This window comes from Trachurus trachurus (genome assembly GCF_905171665.1).
Source record: "Trachurus trachurus genome assembly, chromosome: 12".
NCBI lineage: Eukaryota > Metazoa > Chordata > Actinopteri > Carangiformes > Carangidae > Trachurus > Trachurus trachurus.
This window is the reverse complement of record NC_139908.1, coordinates 300,869-325,144: the sequence shown is the minus strand read 5'-3', so window position 1 is coordinate 325,144 and position 24,276 is coordinate 300,869. Positions and strand designations below refer to the sequence as shown.

The window sequence follows — 24,276 nt, the reverse complement described above, 5'->3', positions numbered from 1 at the left end:
AAGTGAAACTTTCAAATAAAAACAAAAAGAGAAAAAAAACAAAAACACATCAGTTTCTCAACCGACTGTCAGACAGAGAGGAAGAGGAGGAGGAGAGAGGAAGAGGAGGAGGAGGAAGAGGAGGAGGAGAGAGGAAGAGGAGGAGGAGAGAGGAAGAGGAGGAGGAGGAGGAGGAGGAGGAGGAGGAGGAGGAGGAGGAGGAGGAGGAGGAGGAGGAAGAGGAAGAGGAGGAGGAGAGAGGAGAGAGGAAGAGGAGGAGGAGGAAGAGGAGGAGGAGGAGGAGGAAGAGGAGGAGGAGAGAAGAGGAGGAAGAGGAGGAGGAGGAGGAGAGAAGAGGAGCGGAGGAAGTTTTAATCCAAACGGTGAATTTTTAAAAACGAAGCCCAGTGGAGAATCAACCAGCAACGATCGATGACGTCATCATGACATCACCATGACATCATCATCATCATCATCATCATCAGGCGTTAACGATTAATGATTATTGATCTGTGAAAAGACTTTTTATCTTTTTATACGTTTTGTAAAACCACGTTGTTGTTGTTGGAGGCGTGTGATTGGACGAGGAGGAAGAGGAGGAGGAGGCGTGTGATTGGACGAGGAGGAGGAGGAGGCGTGTGATTGGACGAGGAGGAGGAGGAGGAGGAGGAGGCGTGTGATTGGACGAGGAGGAGGAAGAGGAGGAGGCGTGTGATTGGACGAGGAGGAGGAGTAGAGGGGGGGTAGAGGGGGGTAAAGGGGGAGGGGTCTGTACAGTACTGTTAACCAATCGGATCAAACCCCCCGATGAAGAGCCATGTGAGACAGGAAGAGAAGAGGAGAGGAAACCACTTCCTGGTGGGCGTGTCTCTGATGACATCATCGTGACGGGGTTTGGTTGAGTCGCCTCAATCATCATGAGCAGCACTGGTGCCTCGGACCGGACCGGATTTACGCAGCTACGCACGGACACACACACACACAGAGAGAGACACACACACACAGGGAGAGACAAAGAGAGAGTTTGTGTTAAGTTTGTGATGAACATGTATAAACTACACACAGAAACACAGTTTACAGGTGTTTACAGGTGTGTGTGCATGCGTGTGTGTGTGTCATGCTCATGCAGGTGAGTCAGTTGCCATGGTAACGCTTCATTAGACGCCGATCTCTATAACCAGACTGATAATGTAGTTACAGCACCGTATAACTATAGATATAGATGATCATAATGCTTTATATCTATAATCATAACACATTATAAAGCATTATATCTTGACTTATCAGGTCAGGTATTATAATACGTTATAATTGTTAGTAACTCACTGACGATGCCCACATCGATAATACAATATAAATATAGTTATGTGTTATAATTGGGTTATAAACATGTATAACTATAATTATAAACACTCATAAATGATCATAATGCTTTATATCTATAATCATAACACACTATAAAGCATTTTATCATGACTTATCAGCTCAGGTATTATAATAGGTTACGCCCAGATCGATAATACATTATAAATATAGTTATAATGTGTTAAAATTGGCTTATAAACGTGTATAACTATAGTTTTAAACACTCATTAATGATAATAAGGCTTTATAACATATTATAGCATAACAGATTATAGCATATTATAACTCTATTATAATGGACCACTTGCACAATGTAGTGTGACGTACTTCCCCTTTAAGAAGTTATGGTCCACTCACTTCCGGCGGCCATCGTTACCATAGCGCTGCTGTATTTATATTAGCTACATATAACACTTTACACCTAACTCTCTCATTCTACATCCATAGTTATGTTTCTACATGTTGTTACTAGTATAGTCCAAGGGGGCAGTTGTGGGTCTGAGAAGTGAAGCTCACTTCCACATTCAAAAAGCTGCAATCCCCTCGGCTGTCGCTGGGGGCTGGCTCCAGAAGGGAGCAACTCCAATCGAGCCCCATGTTAAAATAGCCGATTTTACAGCTTAAAAAAACATATTTACAGCCTGGTACATTTTATTTTTTTGGTCTCAATCGATAGTTTCTACCCCCGCACACACTCTGAGGGGGGTGAATTTTTTTTAAACTCTACCGTTTTACTATTATTAGGTTTAAAGTTCTGGCCAATTAGGGAGCAGAACCGTTGAGTGACAGGTCCGGAGACCACTGCTACGAGGCCAGTGGGCGGGCCCTCGGCCGGCCAACGGCCGCACCGCTCCAAATATGGCAGTAGAATCCAACATGGCGCGGTTCTAACCCCCGTAGTAGCGGCACAAAACAGACTCCCCCAAACCAATGGGTGACGTCACGGTGCTACGGCCATTCTGACTACAGGCTATGGTATAGTCACTGCAGTTTGTATTTTTATATAGTAGTCAAAGCGTTTATCATTTAATCATTGATCGCATTTTGCTGTTAGCTGTTCGGCTAACTTAGCATACTGGCTATATGAAAATTAGAGGCTAAATAAAATTACATACAACACTTTTATTATTTTTGTACATATTATTATAGTCGGTTCAGTGTGTAGGCCGATATAGTGTTCCAAATTTTTTAAATCATTTTTAATCATGGATCTACTTGTAGTTCGTAGCGTTAGCTTAACCTGCCGCTAGCTCTCAGCTGAGCATCAGCTGATAATGACTGAAAAGTCACGGAGAACTAAGACATGAGGAGCAAAGAGAGGGTGAAAACAGTCCTTCTAAACTCCGTAGAGCTGGTCGCCCTCTTCATAAACATTACAGTGTTTTTTATTTTTACTTTTTAAATAAAAGCCGAGCAGCTAACTAGACGCTAACGGCTCATTACGCTAACGGCTAGTTAGCTGCTAGCCGAGCGGCTAACGGCAAAATGTGATCAATGATTAAATTATAAAAAACACTTATACTACTATATATAAAAATACAAACTGCAGTAACTATACTAGTAACAACATGTAGAAACATAACTATGAATGTAGAATGAGAGAGTTAGCTGTAAAGGGTTAGATGTAGCTAATCTAAATACAGCAGCGCTATGGTAACGATGGCCGCTAGAAGTGAGCGGACCGTAACTTCTTAAAGTGGAAGTACGTCACACTACATTGTGCAAGTGGTCCATAGCTGAGCTTATAAGTCATGATAAAATGAATAGTGTGTTATGATTATAGATATAAAGCCTTATGATCATCTATAACTATAGTTATACAGTTCTATAACTGCATAATAACTCATTATAAGTCTGGTTATTAGGCGTCTAACTCAGCGTCACCGTTCACAGCTGGAAACAAAACAAGAAGAGGGCGAGTGATTGGTTATGTTTGTAACCACGGCAACAACACAGAGTGAAGCTCAAAGCTGCAAGAAAACTAGAAACAGTGAGGATGATGAAGGTGATGATGAAGGTGACCACGGCGACGCCCTGTTCTCTGCTCATCTGGGACTGAACCTTTACATGTTATTGATCCACTGGTCAGAGTTCATCCTTCTGGTCATTGATCATTGATCATTGATCAGGACAAACTGAAACCGATCACCTGAGTCTCTGTTCAGGTTCATTTACTTCTGACTCTGATGCTTCTTGATCAATCATATTGATCGATTATTGCTCCTCCAGTTTCTTCAGGCAGCTCCACTGTGACTTTAAGGGTTTTTTGTGTAAATATAATATATATACACATATAAATACAGGTGCATCTCAATAAATTAGAATATCATGTAAAACTTTATTTCTGTCAGTGAAACTAACACGTTTTATTGATCCATTACACACAGAATGAAACATTTCATGTCTCTATTGTCTCTATTATATTATGGCTTTACATTTAATGAAGAAAACATGTGAATATTACAATAGACCAAATTAAAAAAGCATCTTTAATAAGTAAATGTTCTGAAAAGAAGCTCAACATGTCTGGAAACTGACTTCTACATGATGTTAGGGTTTACTGAGATGCAGCTGTATATTATATAATATATTCTATTATATATATATATATATATATATATAGACACTTTTATTTCTTCACTGATGTGAACTCTACCAACAGAGAACATGGGGTTATTATGGGATGTGTGTTTAAGGTTTTAAGGCACTTGATCTCTGTCAGGATGAAACTCCACCTGCTGAGGCTCATGGGAAAATGAGTTCTACAGGAACTACAGTGTTCACTGATGCTGGAGATGTGAGAGAGGAGAAGTTAACGGATCAATAAAGGATCAAATGATCAATGAAGGATCAGTGGAGTTTTAATGATCTACAACTAAACTACTGAACTAAAACTAAACGTGTTGGTGGTGAAATAAAGATCTGATGAAGGTTCTTCAGCTTCAGGTAGAGAGAACAGAGCAGCAGGTTAAAGATGAAGAGGAGCAGCAGGTTAAAGGACAGAGCTCATGCTGATGAAGAGGAGCAGAAACACAAACAGACCTGAAAACAAACAGAAACACAAACAAACAGGCGATCCCAGAGATGAAGGAGTGAGTCAGAGCAGCAGCCAGAGAGTTAGAGACGACGACGACGATGGAGCAGGAAGAGGAGGAGGGAGAAGAGGAAGAGGAGGAGTATAGGACGAATCTCCTTGTTGTTTACAACTACTTCCTGGTAGAAAACCAGCATGAGAACAATAGTGACGGACGAGAGTTTCACTATATTTATCTCATTTTCCATGTCACTATATCACCGTTTAGACTAATCTGATGTTTGTAAAGTTTATAAAACCAATGATTGGACAAACATTACTATTTCTGTGTGCACGTGTTTGTAATTAGTCATGGTTATCAGAGATTAGCCGGGCTAACGGTTAGCTACCTGTTTAACTTTAATAACTCAGTGACTCAATAAACGCTCCATGAACAAATATTTTCTCCAGCGGATATCTGAGTTCCAACATGACTGAGCTAAATGGAGTAGTTTCATGTCGTGTCCCACAACGGGAGGGTTTTAACAGCTGACGTCCTGCTGTTAGTTTAGCTGCTGCTGTTAGCTTAGCTACCGTTAGCTGTCCCTGTCAGCTGAGCCACTGATGCTTTCTAGACACAGTGATTCCCCCAAACTGAATAAATACAACACATAGCAACACAAAACACACACACAGAAATAGTAATGTTTCTTCAATCATTTCAGATTTGTCTAAACGGTGATAGGGCGTGAAAAATATGATATATAGCTAAACTCTCGTTCGTTACTATTGATCTCATTCACATTACAGCTGGTTTTCTACCAGGAAGTAGAATGTAAACAACAAGGAGATTCGGTCTATGAAGAGGAGGTGTGAGGAGCATCTCCTCCTGCTCCTCCTGCTAAGAGGAGGTGTATCTTCCTCCTCCCCCCCCCCCCCCCCCCCCCCAGCAGCAGACAGAACTTACTCAGCCTGCTTAGTGTTTGACCTACAGACGTCTCTACTCGTCGGTGGCAGACGTTCCTCTCACGTCTCCTTTCTGACGCATCTGATGTCAAACCAGGAGTCAAAGGGTTAAACAGGTCGTTACCATAGAGACACGGAGAGACACCGCTGATCAGCAACCAATCAATTATCTATCAATCAATCAATCAATCAATCAATTATCTATCAATCAATCAATCAATCAATCAATTATCTATCAATCAATCAATCAATCAATCAATCAATTATCTATCAATCAATCAATCAATCAGCTGCTCAACAACTCAACAATAAATAATAAAACAGAATACAACAACAGTCTTGCTCCACTGTCACTATTTAACCTGTGGTGCTGTGTGTGTGTGTGTGTGTGTGTGTGTGTGTGTGTGTGTGTGTGTGTGTGTGTGTGTGTGTGTGTGTGTGTGTGTGTGTGTGTGTGTGTGTGTGTGTGTGTGTGTGTGTGTGTGTGTGTGTGTGTGTTTCAGTGTGTGTACATGTGTATATATACAGTATATATATATTTATAAAACATAAAGGTGAAATCCGGTGATCTGATTGGTTGTTAACCGTGGTATAATGAGCATATACCACGGCTACTATTCTAAAGCCTTATCACAGCGTAGCTATCACTCCGCCTCAGGCACGTATGACTGGTATGAATGGAAGTTGTTGTCATGTATCCATGACAACGGACTGTTGCAGTCCGTAGCAACAGACAGTTGATGTTTTTAGGATGTTAAAAATGTAGTAAAGTAGTGTAATTGACATGTTGAAGGTGAACTTTGACCTCCAGAGGGTTAACAATGGTAGAGGGGACTGAGCAGTGACAGAGCTACTTGGAGCTAACGTCTGGACAGCTGGGAACAGCTTTTTATTCTGCTGGAAGAAAACTACATGTCCTCTTTCATATTGTTGTTATTGGTAACTGTTTTATAAAAGCTATATATCACTCCAGTCCTCCAGGTGGTCTATGCTCATTCTACCACTCTAAGAGGGAACAACGCCCCTTAGTGGTAGAATGAGCAGAGACCACGGACTGGAGGGATATGTTGCTTAAGTATATGTGTATATATGCAGTATGTGTATATGTATATATATGTATATAGTATATATGCTGTAATCACCTCCTCCAGCTCCTTCTGCGTCTCCTCCTCCATCCTCCTGATGTCCTCCATGGTCAGTCCAACCCACTTGTCGATCCAGCAGAACAGCTGACGGTGGAAGTTGGTGAAGATTCGCTTTTCTTGCTGAGGAACGGAAACAACAACAACTAACTGATCAACAATCAATCAATCAATCAATCAATCAATCAATCAATCAATCAATCAATCAATCAATCAATCAATCAATCAATCAGTGTGTGTGTGAGATCCCAGCTGACACAGTTTAGCTCTGAGCTGTGTCGCCATCCGCTGGTCACAACAGGAACTGCACTGAGCTGCTGCTAGAGACTCAGTTATAACAGTGTGTGTGTGTGTTCAGTGTGTGTTTGGTGTGTGTGTGTGTGTGTGTGTAGTGTGTGTGTAGTGTGTGTTTGGTGCTTGGTGTGTGTGTGTTCAGTGTGTGTGTGTGTAGTGTGTTTGGTGTGTGTGTGTGTGTGTTTGGTGCTTGGTGTGTGTGTGTGTTCAGTGTGTGTGTGTAGTGTTTTACCCGGTGAATGAAGTTCTCCACCTTGGTCTGCAGCCCCCACCACCTGAACTTGACCGTGACCAGTTTGTACGCACACATGTAGGGACAGTCTGTCTTCAGCTCGCTCTGAGAGGGGGGGGGGGAGAGACAGAGAGAGATAGGGTCAGTACAGGGACAGCAGGACAACACCAGGCCATGTTGTAGTGGTGTCTGAATGTTTAGTGATTATTAATGTTCACTATATAGTGACTGAATCTATCCCACAATTCACCACCAAATGTAGTGAACATCCGATGGTCACTAACATAGACTGTAAAGAGAGTGGACGTAGCACCGTGACGTCAACCATTGGTTTGGGGGAGTCTGTTTTGTGCCGCTACTACGGGGGTTTGAACTGCGCCATGTTGGATTTTACTTGCCATATTTTAATTTTAATAATCATTTAATTTGAAATCTAATAATAGTAAAACGGTAGAGTTAAAAAAAAATTCACCCCCCTCAGAGTGTGTGCGGGGGTAGAAACTATCGGTTGAGACCAGAAAAATAAAATGTACCAGGCTGTAAATATGTTTTTTTAAGCTGTAAAGTCGCTATTTTAACATGGGGCTCAATTGGAGTTGCTCGCTTCTGACACCAGCCCCCAGAGGAAGAAGAGGGGATTGCAGTTTGTTGAACGAGGAAGTGACTTCACTTCTCAGACCGACAAGATATCCCATCATGCATTGCAGTCACGGTTGGCCGTTGACCAAATAAATGCAGTAGTGACCGGTGTAGCTACCAAATAAATGCAGTAGTGATCGGTGTAGCTACCAAATAAATGCAGTAGCGACCGGTGTAGCTACCAAATAAATGAAGTAGTGACCGGTGTAGCTACCAAATAAATGCAGTAGTGACCGGTGTAGCTACCAAATAAATGAAGTAGTGACCGGTGTAGTTACCAAATAAATGCAGTAGTGACCGGTGTAGCTACCAAAGAAATGCAAGTAGTGACCGGTGTAGCTACCAAATAAATGAAGTAGTGACCGGTGTAGCTACCAAATAAATGCAGTAGCGACCGGTGTAGCTACCAAATAAATGAAGTAGTGACCGGTGTAGTTACCAAATAAATGAAGTAGTGACCGGTGTAGCTACCAAATAAATGCAAGTAGTGACCGGTGTAGCTACCAAATAAATGCAAGTAGTGACCGGTGTAGCTACCAAATAAATGAAGTAGTGACCGGTGTAGCTACCAAATAAATGCAGTAGCGACCGGTGTAGCTACCAAATAAATGAAGTAGTGACCGGTGTAGTTACCAAATAAATGCAGTAGTGACCGGTGTAGCTACCAAAGAAATGCAAGTAGTGACCGGTGTAGCTACCAAATAAATGCAAGTAGTGACCGGTGTAGCTACCAAATAAATGCAAGTAGTGACCGGTGTAGCTACCAAATAAATGCAGTAGTGACCGGTGTAGCTACCAAATAAATGCAGTAGCGACCGGTGTAGCTAGCTACCAAATAAATGCAGTAGTGACCGGTGTAGCTACCAAATAAATGAAGTAGTGACCGGTGTAGCTACCAAATAAATGCAGTAGTGACCGGTGTAGCTACCAAATAAATGAAGTAGTGACCGGTGTAGCTACCAAATAAATGCAAGTAGTGACCGGTGTAGCTACCAAATAAATGCAGTAGTGACCGGTGTAGCTACCAAATAAATGCAGTAGTGACCGGTGTAGCTACCAAATAAATGCAGTAGTGACCGGTGTAGCTACCAAATAAATGCAGTAGTGACCGGTGTAGCTACCAAATAAATGCAGTAGTGACCGGTGTAGCTACCAAATAAATGAAGTAGTGACCGGTGTAGCTACCAAATAAATGCAGTAGTGACCGGTGTAGCTACCAAATAAATGCAGTAGTGACCGGTGTAGCTACCAAATAAATGAAGTAGTGACCGGTGTAGCTACCAAATAAATGCAGTAGTGACCGGTGTAGCTACCAAATAAATGCAGTAGTGCAGCAGCCTCAATAAATGTGTCCAGCTGCCAGAGTTGTCCGGTTGCAGCTTCCACAGACTCCCACAACAAACGTCGGAGCAAATTTCCTAACAAGCGTTATAAACTGACCACAGACTCTGGATAGCGATGCTAATTTCTGTTAGCCCGTCTATGGTGTTTTACATTATACGTTAGCATTAAGCTAGCGGGCTTTATGCTTAGTTGTGACACTGGCTGTGTGTGTTTTGAACGTTGTTTCAAATTATGTGTCCGAAAGTGTTTTTTTATTTGACCAGTGAGTCACTATATAGTCACTATATTGAGTTCACTATATAGTGAGTAGGGAGGAGGGAGGAGGGAGGGGTTTAGGACACAACACCAGGACTACATCAGGTCCTGGTCCTGGTCCAGGTCTCAGGTCAGTGTTACCTTCCATTCGGGGCCCAGCGGTCCTCTGTCTGTCTTAGTGGAGTGGAACATAGACGGGTCTTCTTCTGGTTTATAGTCCTGACAGAGAAACAGACACAGACATGTTAACACCCAGCAGGACACACACCCCGTCACCATGGAGACCACTGCAGGGCGTTTGATTGGCTCAGGTGCTGCTCGTCTCTATGGACGTTAAGCGATGGAGACAAATCCACAGACGGGTCCAGACCGGCTCAGAGGGGGGTCCGGTCCGGTCTGGTCCGGTCTGATCCGGTCTGGTCCGGTCTGGTCCGGTCTGGTCCGGTCTGATCCGGTCTGGTCCGGTCTGGTCCGGTCTGATCCGGTCGTTGCATCAAAAGTGACCCCCTTGATATTTGAGATGCTACATCTCAAGGGGCTATCCTTTAATAAATTCAAATTCAAATTTCAAAAGTGACATAACTTGGTTAGGGTTAGTTGTTCAGCTCAGTTGGTAGAGCAGCCGCCTCATCAACACATTCAGTCAAACAAAGTGTTTCCCTGTTGGTTCTGGTTCTGTCCAACGACCTTATAAGGAGTGAAACTGTGATGATGTCACTACCTGAGTTCAGACCAGGTTGATGTTACCTGAGTTTGACACTACAACCCCCCGTGCTGCTTTAATCCAGCAGCAGCAGTGGAGGTCTATAGACCCTCACCCCCCCTCTGCCCCCCCCCCCCCCCAGCAGCAGATGGAGCAGCAGATTAAACCTCAGTCCTCAGCTCTGATCCACTTAACTCCTTACAGAGCAGGAGCTGCTGCAGCCCCCCCACTGTTCAAACTGAAACTTTATCAACACAGAATGAGGCAGAGTCACATGACCACGGTATCCACCACTTTATTTTCCCATGATCCATTGCATCACACCACAACGGAAGTGGGTTTTAGTAGCATTCTAGCGAGCGGCTAACTGGTAGCGTTAGCCACCGGTTCTAGCGAGCGGCTAACTGGTAGCATTAGCGGATAACTGGTAGCGTTAGCGGCTAACTGGTAGCGTTAGCCACCGGTGTAGGTACCAAATGTGGGGGCTCTGGGCTGCCAAAACCGTTTTGACTAAATCTGATGTTTGTTAAGTCTATAAAACTAATTATTGAACAAACATTACTATTTCTGTGTGCACGTTTTTGTAATTAGTCATGGTTATCGTAGTTGTTAGCTTTGCTGCTGCTGACAGCTAACAGCAGCAGCAAACTAACATCAGGACGTCAGCTGTTAAAACCCTCTCGTTGTGGGACACGACATGAAACTACTCCAGTTAGCTCAGTCATGTTGGAACTAGGATATCCGCTGGAGAAAATATGTTTTTCATGGAGCGTTTATTGAGTTATCATTTATTGACACTGCTAACGGCTAACAGCTAACGGTTAGCCCAGCTAATCTAAAATGTCTTGATCTACTTCCTGTTCTCTGATGATGACATCATGTGTGAAACATGGAGACACAGCCGCCATGGCAACGGTGGAGAAATTAATTAAACGAGCTTCATCTCCCTCCTCTTCTCCTCCTTTTCTTCCTCTGCTCTCTGATGTGAATCTAAATCTCCACTCATGTCTCATCTTCACGTCTCAGTTCAGCAGTTTGTTAAACAAACAAACAAACAAACAAACAGACAAAGAAACAAACAAACAAACAAACAAACAGAGAAACAGAGAAACAGCCAGTGAGAATGAGACTGACCGCGCTGGCGACCTCGTCCTTGTTGGCGATGTCGATGGGGGAAACCTCCACCGTCCTCCACGTCTGCTCGTCCAGGTCATGGACCTGAGGACACAGTGATGTCATCGTTACCGTCTCAGCCGACCAATCACATCACAGGTAAAGCAGCTGTGTGTGTGTGTGTTTTATCTCATGAAGTCGTGTTTAGGTTGGACACTCAGCCTCCTCTGACATATTGATGAAGTCATTGGCTCATTGATCGATCAGACTGAATAATCTGAAACTATTTAAATAACTCATTCATTAACTTTTCTACCTTAACATCTTTAAGTGTTGGACGATGTCACCTGAGATCGATTAAACGGTGCTATGACATCATCCTCTAATGTTTTATTTAAATAAAAAAAAAATAAAACCACTGATTGATCAGTTATTGAGAACATAAATCAGAAGTTAAAGAGCCAATAAAAGTAATTGATGAGTCTGCAGAGAGAAGCTGCAGGTTTATAGGAGCCTCTCCTGTTGCATCATGGGAAACGTAGGCTCCAGGGATGTCGGTGAGAGCCTCAGTGATTATTGATCAGGAGGAAACTTAAACTCTGTGTTGTTTCAGGTGTTGTTGTTGTGTGTGAAGATGTTTAACTCTTTAAACTCTGATCTCTGCTCTCGACCAATCAGACGAGCCGGTCCGTCCACCGCAGCGCTGCTACTACACTGCAAAAACTCCACATCTTACCAAGAATATTTGTCTTATTTTTTGTCAAAATGTCTCATTTCTAGTCAAAACTAATCTCTTTCCACTTAAAATAAGACTCATCACCCAAAAATGAACTTGTTTTTAGATCATTTTCACTTGTTTCAAACAATTTTTCACTTGAAATAAGTAGAAAAATCTGCCAGTGAAAGCAAGTTTTTTGTGTTTGTAATAAGAAAGAAAAACTTGCTCCACTATCAGATTTTTCTATTTATTTCAAGTGAAAATCTGCTTGAAAGAAGTAAAAAGTGTCTAAAAACAAGCTGCTTTTAATGTGATGAGTCTGATTTTAAGTAGAATGAGATTTGTTTTGAATAGAAATAAGACAAATATTCTTGGTAAGATGTTGAGTTTTTGCAGTGTAAACTCACCGGTGGCTGTTGTGGTGGTTGTTGTGGTGAACTTACATTTTCTACTGTTCCCATGTCAGGTTTGTGCCACGTCTCGATCTTTATCATGAAGTCGTCCTTCATGTACTCGTTCTGTAGAAACACACACACACACACACACACACACACACACACACACACACACACACACACACACACACACACACACACACACACACACACACACACACACACACACACACACACACACACACACACACACACACACACACACACACACACAGGGTTCAGGTTGAGCGTGTTTACCCAGAAAGCAGCTGGTTGAGTTCTGCAGCAGCAGCTGGTCTGAGCCGGAACAAACCGGACTTGAATGGAGTTTCTAGGAGAAGTTCTTAAACCTGCAGCTCAATCCAATTAACCAATCAGACGCTGAGGCTGAAACAACGGCGCTCGGCCCGGGTCTATATTTAACCAGCAGCAGAAGCAGCGTTACAGGACGAGGGAAAACAACCCAATCAGGACCGAGACCATTATATTATGAGCACTAACGACCTTGTGCCACCGCAAACGTGTGTTATGATCTTACAAATGTATATTTATTAATGTGTCTTTGGTATTTTACCTCATTGTTGCTTTCTTTTTAAAGGTTGCCTTTTATCATCAGGCAGAGGGACTGGCGATGAAAACTAGCTTTTTTTAGCTTTAACTCGGGTGCATTTACATCTGTTTTTTACAATGTTTTATTAATGTACATTGTCCCTTGTCAATAAATTAAACTGAAACTGAAACTGAAACGGCTGCTGCACCTGATCACACCTGGTTAATACATCAATATATCAAACTCTGAGTATCTGATCATCCTGCAGCCATATACACTAGTACACATGTTTATGACTGGTTTATAAAGTATCAAAGGGATTTATTGATCAATGATCAATGAATCAAAGCTGATCAGTTTCACTGTAGAAAATAAAACTAACTCACCGTCACAACTGCAGGACGACGACAGGAACAAACAGGAACCAGGGAATAAAGACAAACATCAGTTAAACAACCATTTACTGTTAAACTACACAGTAGAAATGTAGAATATATATTATATAAACAGTATAATATGAGAATATATTATTTGTAATATGCCAGATTGATAAAAGGAGGAGGAAGAGGAGTTGTTCAACTCACTAGTACGACAGTATGGGTAGGCGTTCCAGGCCTTTTCATGAAAAACTAACGCTCCCTCTGGTGCAATCATCTTCACGTAGCCCGGGACTTTACTGCAGGAGGACAGACACAGAGACAGTTAGGATGGAGAGAGACAGAGAGGACGGTTAGGATCGTTAGGACAGAGAGGACAGACAAGATAGAGACAGAGAGAGAAAGACAGTTAGGACGGTTAGGATCGTTAGAACGGTTAGGATAGAAGGACATGACTCCTCCTGTCCACAGACTGAGAGGAGACACCTGAGGAGCTGAGACGTTGGCCCAATCCCAAACTAGTCCCTACTCACTACCACTTCACTACGAGTGTCACTCCAAATGGAGTTCCACTCCCAGCTGCGGAGGGCACTCCTGACTAAGGGGGAGGGTATAAACGTAAAGCCAAACAAGTGGGACGCCCTCGCTACCTTAAAGGAAACAGGAAGGAACCGTTTTCATGGAGACGCGTTGCCTGTGCTGCAGCTGTCATGCCGTTTACCAGTTTAAACTCAAGACAATTCAAAGTGCTTTATATAAATTAAGAACAGACATGAGGACAGACGGTAGAAGCAAACCAGTGCAATATGAAGGACAAAATATTTACATAGGAATTGGAATGAGTTAACTCAAGAATAACTTAATAACATAAAACCTAAAATCAGCCTCCCTATACCCACAGCATTACGCTTAAAAAAAATAAAAAAAAAATCTGAATTTTAACTCAATTTGTCTGACTAACATTATTTTATCTAATGCATAGATCTATGCTTTTGATGTGATATGCAGCCTGCTGGTGCCTGGCTCTATACAGCAGCCTGGCAGGCTGCGACCGACAGCCTACAATTTCTAAATCCCTCAGTTTATTTTTACACATTAGTGACCAAGCTCATCGTTCATTAGTTCATCTTCATCCTCACGTAGCCTACTGTTCTCCTCGCTGCGCTGTCGGACCTGCAGCTCTGTCACTGTTGCGCTTCACCCCCCGACTGAGTTTTAATTTTTTTTTTTTTTTTTTTTTTTTTACCAAGCTTGCCAAACAGCCTATTTAGGGCCGGCCTTTATTTGTCTGTGTAAACAATTGAATACCGGCTATTATTTGAGGAAATATGCTATTATAAAATAACTTAAAATCAAATCTTTAATCATTGATAAGTGTGCGTCTCTCCCCCAACTCTCCCAACAAAAATCCCCCCTCCCTCTCAGAAAATATCCGAGTTCCGACGTCCACGGATAAAGGTGTGTGTTTGATCTAAAATACTTGGAAGAAGTAGACGGAACTACACTTGAATGACGTTTCCTCCATTGTCCGGACGTAATTTCTGCTGCAACCACCAGCGAGCCTGCACCGGTGCAGACTCGCTATTTAAGGGCTTGACAAGCCACTTCCACTCAGTGGTAATTGGTTTGGGACGGCCCTTAATATGGCGGATCTCCGCGTGAACGCGCAAACGGAGGGGTAGTGGATAGGGTTAGGGGATAGGGGCTGGTTTGGGATTGGGCCGTTGTGTTGTCCTCCTGGAAGCAGTCTGAATATCTGACCTTTGACCTTTGACCTTTGACCTTTGATCAGACTGAACCGGTTCCTCTGCTGCAGAAACTGAACTCAGATCTGTTGCTGAGGTTTGATCTGTCACACTGAACTTTCCTCTGAGGGAGTGGGACCATAACAACAATAACTGATCAAGATGATAAAGAGATCAATATCTGTGATGTGCAGCAGCAGCAGCAGCAGCAGCAGCAGCAGCAGCAGCAGAAGAGAGTTTCTGAGTTTCTGAGTTCTACTCCACATGATCAATACTATAAATATGACCTGTATTGATTGTGACATGAAGTTGTTGCTTTTCTTCCTCATTGTAAAGTGAAAAACTTAAAACCATGTGAAGATGTTGAGCTGTGCAGAATGAAAACAAAGGATTTTCTATATATTTCTGTTGTTTTAGAGACAAAAAGTTGAACTTAGAATTATATAATAATAGAAATAATAGAAAACCACCATAAATGTTACAGTTACAAGTTACTAACAGCATTATCATTAGCTCTGGCTGCTGATTGGCTGATCCTAGCTGCTGATTGGCTGATACTGGCTGCTGATTGGCTGATACTGGCTGCTGATTGGCTGATACTGGCTGCTGATTGGCTGATACTAGCTGCTGATTGGCTGATACTAGCTGCTGATTGGCTGATACTAGCTGCTGATTGGCTGCTGTTAGCAGTATCTAGCTGCTGATTGGCCGCTGCTCTACTTGCCTCTTTAGATGGTAGATCTTGTGTGTGTACTGTCATGCTACCACTATCTGGCTGCTGATTGGCCGGTGTTAGCGGTATCTAGCTGCTGATTGGCCGCTGCTCCACTTGCCTCTTTAGATGGTAGATCTTGTGTGTGTACTGTCATGCTACCACTATCTGGCTGCTGATTGGCCGGTGTTAGCGGTATCTAGCTGCTGATTGGCCGCTGCTCCACTTGCCTCTTTAGATGGTAGATCTTGTGTGTGTACTGTCATGTTACTACAGTCTTGCTGCTGATTGGCTGCTGTTAGCGGTATCTAGCTCCTGATTGGCCGCAGCGCTCCACTTGCCTCTTTAGATGGTAGATCTTGTGTGTGTACTGTCCCTTCTCTCCATCCTTCTCGTAGGGTTCGTTCTTCAGCACCTCGATGCCTTCTCCTCCGCCCGTCTCGTTCTTGCTGGCCTCGGCCACCGAGTACAGCTGGCCCACCTGGTACTGTCACCACGGCAACAACACAACAGACACACACACATTAGACCCAGTACAGCTGGCCCACCTGGTACTGTCACCACGGCAACAACAGGAACAGAAACACTCAATATTAGACCTGCATGATGTCAGAACAATGTGTGATGATGATATGACATCAGATGTTCATGCTGTTGTATTTTAACCAGAGTTCAGCAGGCTGCAGTACGTCCACCAGGCCTGTAGTGGCGCTGTGATAAAACTCACTCACTCTATTTCAGACGACCTTATGCTGTGTGTTTATGCTGTTTAAATCTTTACTTTATAGTAGGCCTAATCAAGGAATCCACTTCATCATTTTGGTCATTTTATGAATGAAAACATGCAAAAACTATTTTAAAACCTCCCGTCAACAACCTGCAGCAGCGTCTTCCTGTCCTCTACAGGAAACACTTCTATTCACCGCTGGTTTTTCAAAATAAAACTCCTCCAAAATAAACCTCCATGTGGAGCTGGAGGCAGGAAACCAGCTGTTCCATGTGTTTCCTGTTTCCAGATGCAGGAACAACACCTGACCTCAGACCAGGGGCCTCATTTATCATTGTGGATACACCTTTTTTTTTACACCCTTTTTCCCTCGTTTTGTGCGTACGCACTTTTCTCCGCCTAATTTGGGATCTATCAAGCCAAAACCTGGCGGGGAAAAAGTGCGGACATTTACACCCATTTTGACCCTGGCGTACCGTGATTTACACCTTTTTTGAGGAACAGGAGGAATTGGCGACACCGTTGCTGAGTCAGAGAACTGCAGTGTGAGAGGGAGAGAGGAGAGGAGTAGTGTTTCTGCTAGGATTTTTTGAAGTAACGTCAGTGGTCTCCGTATGTCGTCTTCACCGTCTTCCACTGACGTCACTCCACACGTTTCCAGAGTGCACATGGCTACTTAATATGCACCTGCTGATTTGCATTGACCATATATGGTTGTGTGGGGCCGTTTAGGGGGCTGGATGTGAGGCGTGTTCACATCCGCACTTTTCTTGGGTCCAGTGTGATTTATCAATGGAAATTGCGGAGAGTTGTGCTGCGTACGCACAGTTTGATTGATCTGAAAAGGGTGTAAATATTTTGGGTGTACGCCATTTTTGGCTTTTCACCGTACATCAAAATTTAGTAGCACTTTTACACCCAGTTTGATAAATGAGGCCCCGGCCGTGACTCCTGAAGCTCTACTGTTTATTTACGTCTTTAAATAAAACCCGCAGAGTGAAGATGTGACGTCGTGTAGGAGGAGAAGCGAGTCCAGTTGGGTTGGACGAGACAGACGAGACATACACACACACACACACAGACACACACACACCACTGTCTCTAACAAAGGCTGTGTTGTGTTGTGAGCTGCAGACTGAGGCGCCGTGACGTGACGTTTCTTCAAAACATTTACTGAAAACGCTTCGTCATGTAGCACGGTGCTAACGAGGTGATGTGTGATTGTGAAGATGATGATGATGATAATGATGAAGATGATGATGATGATGATACTCACCTCTTCGACAGACACCGGCAACACCACACGGCTGAGAGGAGGAGAGAGAGAGAAACAGAGATGAAGAGTTAAAGACGTCAGTGACAGAAACTAGACCAGAGCAGCAGCAGGAAACTCAAACCTGAGACTCAGTTTATCATCATAAAGGAACTAAGAAACCAGAAATAAAACCAGAAAGATTCACATTAAGAAGCTGCAATCAGAGAATCTGGACTTTAATTCTTTAAAAACGACTCAAACTGATGATTAGATTATCAACATAGTTGCAGCTACATGAGACATTTAGAAACCATCTTAACATCTGTATGATCATTATGAACCTCTGTATTTCTTTTCATTTTAATTGTGTAAATAGGTGTATATGGATATATTTAGGTGTTTGGTTGTGGTTTAGTTTGTGTGTGTGTAAAGAGCAGGATGCTAACAGGATGCTAAGCTAACGGTGGTTAACATGAGGTGCAGCTCAGGAAACAGCAGCTTCCTTTAGTTTCCCTCTGATTGTTTATGTGTTGAAATGAAAAACATCAAGTTGATAAAATAAACCTGAGGAACTCAGAACATAATGAAGGAAAAACACATTAAAACTCTATAAATAAAGACAAAAACACATTATTATATGATGAGTTTCTCCTCCTCAGGTTAGAAACTAAACTCCATCCACAGCTCAGACAACAGGAAGTTCAACTCTTCCTCTGCTCTCAGGTAACTCCTCTTCCTCCTCCTCCTATTCCTCCTTCTCTTACAATCCTCACAAATCCTCTGCTGTGATTGGCTGGTTCAGGCCCCGCCCCTTTAACCTACACACACACACACCTACACACTGATTCATGAAGCGACACACGCCGAGGAAACACCTGTGTGTGTGTGTGTGTGTGTGTGTGTGACAGGAAGCGTCAGAGATAAAAATAAAAAAAAAACTCCTGGGAACTGATTTTTATAGTTTTATATTTTTATATCCATGACAACTGACCAACAGACCATAAAGTGGAAATGTTTTCTACATAATTAAACAGCTTGTTTTTTATTATTTAGTCCTTTAGAGGAAGCAGTGACAGGTTGTACTCTGAACATCCTGAACATCTGCAGCAGCTGCAGCTCCGATCAACAGGAGTTCATTGTTGTTTCACTTCATTGTGTTTTATACAGAAACACTTCATGATCAATCAATGAACCGATCAATAACCTGTTGTGATGCATGAAAAGACTTGAAACAACAGGTTTTAGCAGCGACTGTGGTGAAACTGGAGGAACAGAGAGTGTGTGGTGCAGACAGAGCAGCTTTGACTCGTCATGTTGTTGTTCCAGCAGGTTAAACTGAGACTCTACAGGTGAATAGGGTAAAAAAAACAGATTTCACCATGAAACTTCCCAAGTTTGTCACTCACATTAAGACTAATATATTTTGTATTACAAGTTTTGTCAAATTTTATGTTTAAATATGTAAATGAGGCAATATCTAATTAAATATGCGCTAATTTGCATATATTTCCAGAGCAGAAATCTGAACAATGGATAAAGCTACTTTTAAAATTCTTGTTTTATTTTGTTGACACATTAGAGTCTTTAGTTTTTCCAGAGGAGGATTGTGGATATCTCTTTTTATCACTCTGTAAATGAGAAAATACTGTCACCAACAGTAGCTGTTAACTCTTGGTGGATTTAGGAGAAATCAACCAACAAAATGAAGTAAAATAAAAAGATTTTCTACCATTTCTTTTGACTTTTCTGAGAGAGAATACATGTTAAGGAAGAAAAATAGCCCAAAACTGATGTGTTTTTGCCTGTTAGTGTCTCTCCTGCTAAAGAAGCAGAGAGGAGCAGAGAGGAGCAGAGAGGTCTCACTCCTCCACCTGTTCATGTGTCTGATCGGCTCAGAAATTAATCTGTTAAACTCTGAACTAGTGACACGACGACTGCAGCCCTGCAGGAAGCAGCAGCAGCAGCTCCATGCCTGCAGCAGCAGCAGCAGGTGTTAATGATTAGACTGGTATCTATGGATGTTAATGATCACACAGGTATCGATTATTGTTCACTGATAAGAAGTTGGTTATAGAGCTGCATCTGTGTTCTTCACACTCTCAGCGTTTGAAACCAGAAACTGGTTTGATTTGATCGTTAAAAAAAAGGAAATTTATGTTGTTGTTTTAAAGACTGAACATGTTAACTACACACACACACACAGACACACACAAACAGCCTTTACAACAGTGGGATAATGTCTCTTTGCGCAGGTTTAACTGATCGACAAAGTTCAACTGATCAGTCACACTTCTTTTTCTGAAACCAAACATGATCAATAATGATCAGATTCACTTGAATTGTTGCTCACACACAAAGAAAAACACAATTTAAAGAGTTTTAAAGAAATGAGAACAAACATTTGTCACTAATTTCTGACATTTATCAGGATTAATCGATCATAGATATAACTGAGTTTCAACCAACAGCAGTCTGATCGTTTCATTGATCTGTGCAGGTCTGAGCGTGTGTGTGTGTGTGTTGTGTCTGTGTGTGTTGTGTGTGTGTATTTCCCCACAGTGATAAGAGCCCTCTCTCTCCTTTACATTATTATGTAAGTGGTGACCTCACAGTTTAGTGGCTTTAAGCTGATTATTACCTCATGTATGTTAAACCACCTCATGTCACAGAATGAACCTTTAAAACTGAGCTGTGTAGTAAATGTAGATGTAGATAAAGAGGTTTTGTAGCTTTGATTAGAAGAGTGAATGAAGTAATTAATTAATGAACCAGGTGTTGACTTGACAGAGAGCAGGATGAAACTCAACAGAAACAGAAACAAACCACTTGTTGTTTCAGTTGATGAGTGAGTGAATCTCAGCGTCATAACAACAGAGGAGCGTCGCTCCGACACGTCGCCGTCAGTCTCTCAGAAAATTAAACCGTCAACGTAAAACAGACTTTTCTCTGTGACACACGTCTCATTTCAGGTCGTTTCCTCCTCTGTGTCTGATTAAAACTTATTTTATTTTACTGAACAACCTTCCTGCAGCTCATCGGCCTCAGAGAGAAACGCTGCTGCTGTTCTGTTATTATGAATCATCTGTAACGTGTGAAGACAAGATTTAACCTGTTTCCTTATTGATCCGACTGACAGAAGCTGCAGGAATGAAGACTGAAACCAGGAAACTGGACTCGTGTCTAACTACTAAACTGGGTTTCTTCTTATTATTCTACAACCTGCATGTGGTTTTACAGGAGTTTAGCTGCATGTTTACAGGAGTTATAACATACTTATATAGAAGAGAGTTTGGACTTTGCTGCTGTGTGTTTCCAGGACAGATTTCACTGTATGCAAATGAAACCTGAGACTGAACTCTGAGTTACACTTTGCTCCATTTACCTGCTCTGACCAGCTGATGGTTTCACCTGCTGTGACTTCAGCTTCAGTCAAACCTCGTTCTGTCATTTACATTTATTTTCTACCATTGATAACTTATCAGGACCTGAGATTCACTGCGAAAAATCAAATATAGCACTCCACATTTCAAACCAGCCAAAGCTACTGATGCTACACACACACACACACACACACGTCTTTATAGTTTACTGAATAAAGTTAGATGATTAATGTTCTTGCCAATGTTATAAAACACACTCCAGCTGACTAGTATCATCAGAACAGACACGTCCTGTAATGTTCATATATAATCATGTCTGTTCTGAAGCTGAAGCCTGTGGAGCCTCTGTTTATATATCCAATAGGAAATCCTGAGTATCAAACCTCAGCATGTGACCAATAAAACCTTGACCTGCTGTGTAGCTTCAGCATCATTTACATCTGAAGCATAAAATATAAGATATATAGATAGATATCTGGACTTCTGAAGGATCAGAGAGAGAGAAGAGGAAACCAAACCACCACAACAAAGACTGAGACAACCACGCAGAAAGGAGGAGACAAGAACAGCAACAGATAAAACAGTTTCAAGTTGGAGGAGAACGACAACATGTATTTTAAGGTAATAGGACATAAATATAATACGACCTATGATCCTCACACACATCGACCTGACACCTGTAACGACAGACTCCAGATTCTCTCAGTGTTGAAGGAAAAACAAAACAGCAGCAAATGTACTGGTTGCACATGTGCAAGTAGATGAAACATTTACTTGCACTGTCTCATATTTCAGGGGCAAAACGCCTCTATAGGTTTAGACGGGAGCCCTGGTGCTGTTGCATGTTATTAAAGGGAGAGTTCAGACCTTCCTCTCACCATAATCACAATTCAACTTTAACTGTGGTTATGGTGAGAGAGACGAAATGACTAAATGTTGAACTATCCCTTTATAACAGCAATCAAAATGCTTGTTTAGATTAAAGATCAATAACAACCAGTAGTTGACAGTTGCTGAAGCTTTTATCTGATAACTCTGACACATCTCTCTGCTGGTGTCACAGCTGAGCAGCTTCAGTTTCGCTATCGATCAGCTGATCAGCGGAATGAGATGGTATCTATCGACACCTGGTTCAGCAGGTGACGCCGAGCAGCAGGTGACAACAACAGGTACCGTTATGTGTCTGTGTGTCTGTGTGTGTGAGGCTAGGCTAAGCTAGGCTAGGCTATGCTATGTTAGCTCCGCTCTGCTCTGCTCAGGAAGGAGAAAAGTGGATAAAACCCTCACAACAACCCCGGTGGAAGTGATTAAATTAGCCGGTGTGGAGCAGCAGCAGGCGGCCGCTGTCCGGTCTTAGTGGCTGAATTAGAGGGTTAGCCACTTAGCCGTGCTAGCCGCTAGCTGCTAATGCTGCTACTTCCAGAGCCTGACGCTAGCTGCTAGCTGCTGTGGCCCGGTAGCGGAGCGCTAACAGCGGGGTAAACAGCTCAGCTCCACCCGGTGGTTCTGGTTCTGACCCGTTTAGGTTGTGTGTTAGCAGTTTAAGAGCTGAATGTGTGTGTGTTTGTCTCTCTGTGTGTGTCTGTGTAACAGCTGGACTCTCTGACTCTGGGAACTGTCACGCTAATAACCCAGCTAGCCGGTTAGCCGCTAGCATGCTAACTTAGCTTAGCTCGTTGGTTAGCATCAGTGTTAAATCAGCTTTAATCTGTCCGAAGCTTTTCTTTTTTTTTCTTGACATTTAGCTACGGTTCTTTCCACACACACATCTACCGACACCGACCGACCGACACCCCGCGGTACCGGCCTGTGGGTCCGGTTGGTCGGTCCCAGCAGCCGGCTGGTCGCTCTCTCTGCTTTTTATTTTATATAACTGGTTTTCATTAAGAAGCTAATGAGGCTAACGCTAGCTAGCTCGCCCTTAGCAACGCCTAAAAAAAGAGCCGGTGTGTCCCGTTAAACAACACGTTACCGACCCGGACCCAGAGGCCGGTACCGGGCCACACCGAGCCGAGGCCCCGGTACCGAGCTCCGCCGAGGACCGGACCGCGGGGCTAAACGCCGCTGTAACAGGTTTATTACTGATGGAATAAATAAAAAGCTGTTCAGGACTCACTATTCCTTGATGAGCACCATCTTCGTCACCCGGGCTGCGCATGCGCACTGAGCGGCCACAGCACAGAGAACTATAAACAAGAAGGCCCCGCCCCCAAGGTCCCCAAGGTCCGCTCTGATTGGCCCAGACATCCACACCATTGTTCACACAGTGCACTGTCAATGTTACTGTAATAGGATAGATAGATAGATAGATAGATAGATAGATAGATAGATAGATAGATAGATAGATAGATAGATAGATAGATAGATAGATAGATAGATAGATAGAACGATAGATAGAACGATAGATAGATAGATAGATAGATAGATAGATAGATAGATAGATAGATAGATAGATAGATAGATAGATGGATGGATAGAACGATAGAACGATAGAACGATAGAACGATAGATAGATAGATAGATAGATAGATAGATAGATAGATAGATAGATAGATGTACATAATTAGTTTATTAAAGGAACATTGTGTAGGAATTCCTCCATCTAGTGTTGTGGTTGTATATCTCAAGCAACTCAGTGGTATTTTTCATGCTGCATTCACCTGAAATTGGGCAGACGGACGACGGCATAAACAAGCCTCTATGTAAACAAGTGGTCCGTCAGCACGAGGCAAAACAATACACGTGACAATATGTTGTCATGGCGATGTGGTATTGTTTTACCGTCTTTCTCTGGACTTCTGCGACTAAAATGACATCTGGTTTGTTAGCGACGGCCGTCTGCCCGACTGCAGGTGAATGCAGCATCAGTGTAACTGTTGAGCTGAGCTGCAGGCCACGCCCTCTCTGCCTGGGTGCTTCAGGTCTGGGTGTGACCAAGGGGGTGGATCTGACTACACGCAGGCGTAGCTCACAGTCGGCCATATTTGAACGGGCAACTGTCTCTGACTCTGGCTGCAGTTACAGTGCAGTAGATGGTGATCCAGTCATCTTCACTAAAAAAACGATTCATAACTCTGTGAAAAATAAATCAGTAGGCTATGTAGCTATTACTTTAACTATTTGCATAATGTCACTATAATGTTACTTTTACAAAAAAAAATACATTATTAAAATTATCCGTGATTTTAAGTTTGCTGCATCATAACTGCATAAACGTTCATAAAAATCAAACCGTTTTGAAATCGGACAAAAACTGAGCAAGTTATGGTCATTATAGCAGAACATGCAGCAGAGGCTCAATGCTCTGAGGGAGAGAGTTGCCCGTCCCAAGAT

At 42.6% G+C, this 24,276-nt stretch overlaps 1 protein-coding gene across 1 annotated transcript; it reads right to left on the bottom strand.

Annotated features, from left to right (window-relative positions):
* Positions 1–336: 336 nt before the first annotated feature.
* On the bottom strand, positions 337–23,099 carry pitpnb (phosphatidylinositol transfer protein, beta). The gene is made up of 12 exons (XM_083983131.1): positions 23,060–23,099; positions 17,585–17,615; positions 15,923–16,068; positions 13,332–13,423; positions 13,134–13,141; positions 12,207–12,281; positions 11,067–11,150; positions 9,371–9,448; positions 6,992–7,096; positions 6,466–6,588; positions 5,325–5,405; positions 337–938 (listed from the first exon to the last, which is right to left on the bottom strand). The coding sequence occupies exons 1-11, from the start codon at positions 23,077–23,079 to the stop codon at positions 5,358–5,360; spliced, it is 810 nt and encodes a 269-aa protein (XP_083839257.1). The 5' UTR covers positions 23,080–23,099; the 3' UTR covers positions 337–938; positions 5,325–5,357.
* Between the last annotated feature and the right edge of the window lie 1,177 nt (positions 23,100–24,276).

Coding starts and splice junctions, on each gene's coding strand:
- pitpnb (XM_083983131.1), bottom strand. CDS start 23,079: ATGGTGCTCATCAAGGAATA. Junction 13,424..15,922: donor AAGATCTACCATCTAAAGAG/GCAAGTGGAGCG, acceptor GTCCTCCTGCAG/TAAAGTCCCGGGCTACGTGA. Junction 11,151..12,206: donor ACATGGGAACAGTAGAAAAT/GTAAGTTCACCA, acceptor CTGTGTCCTCAG/GTCCATGACCTGGACGAGCA.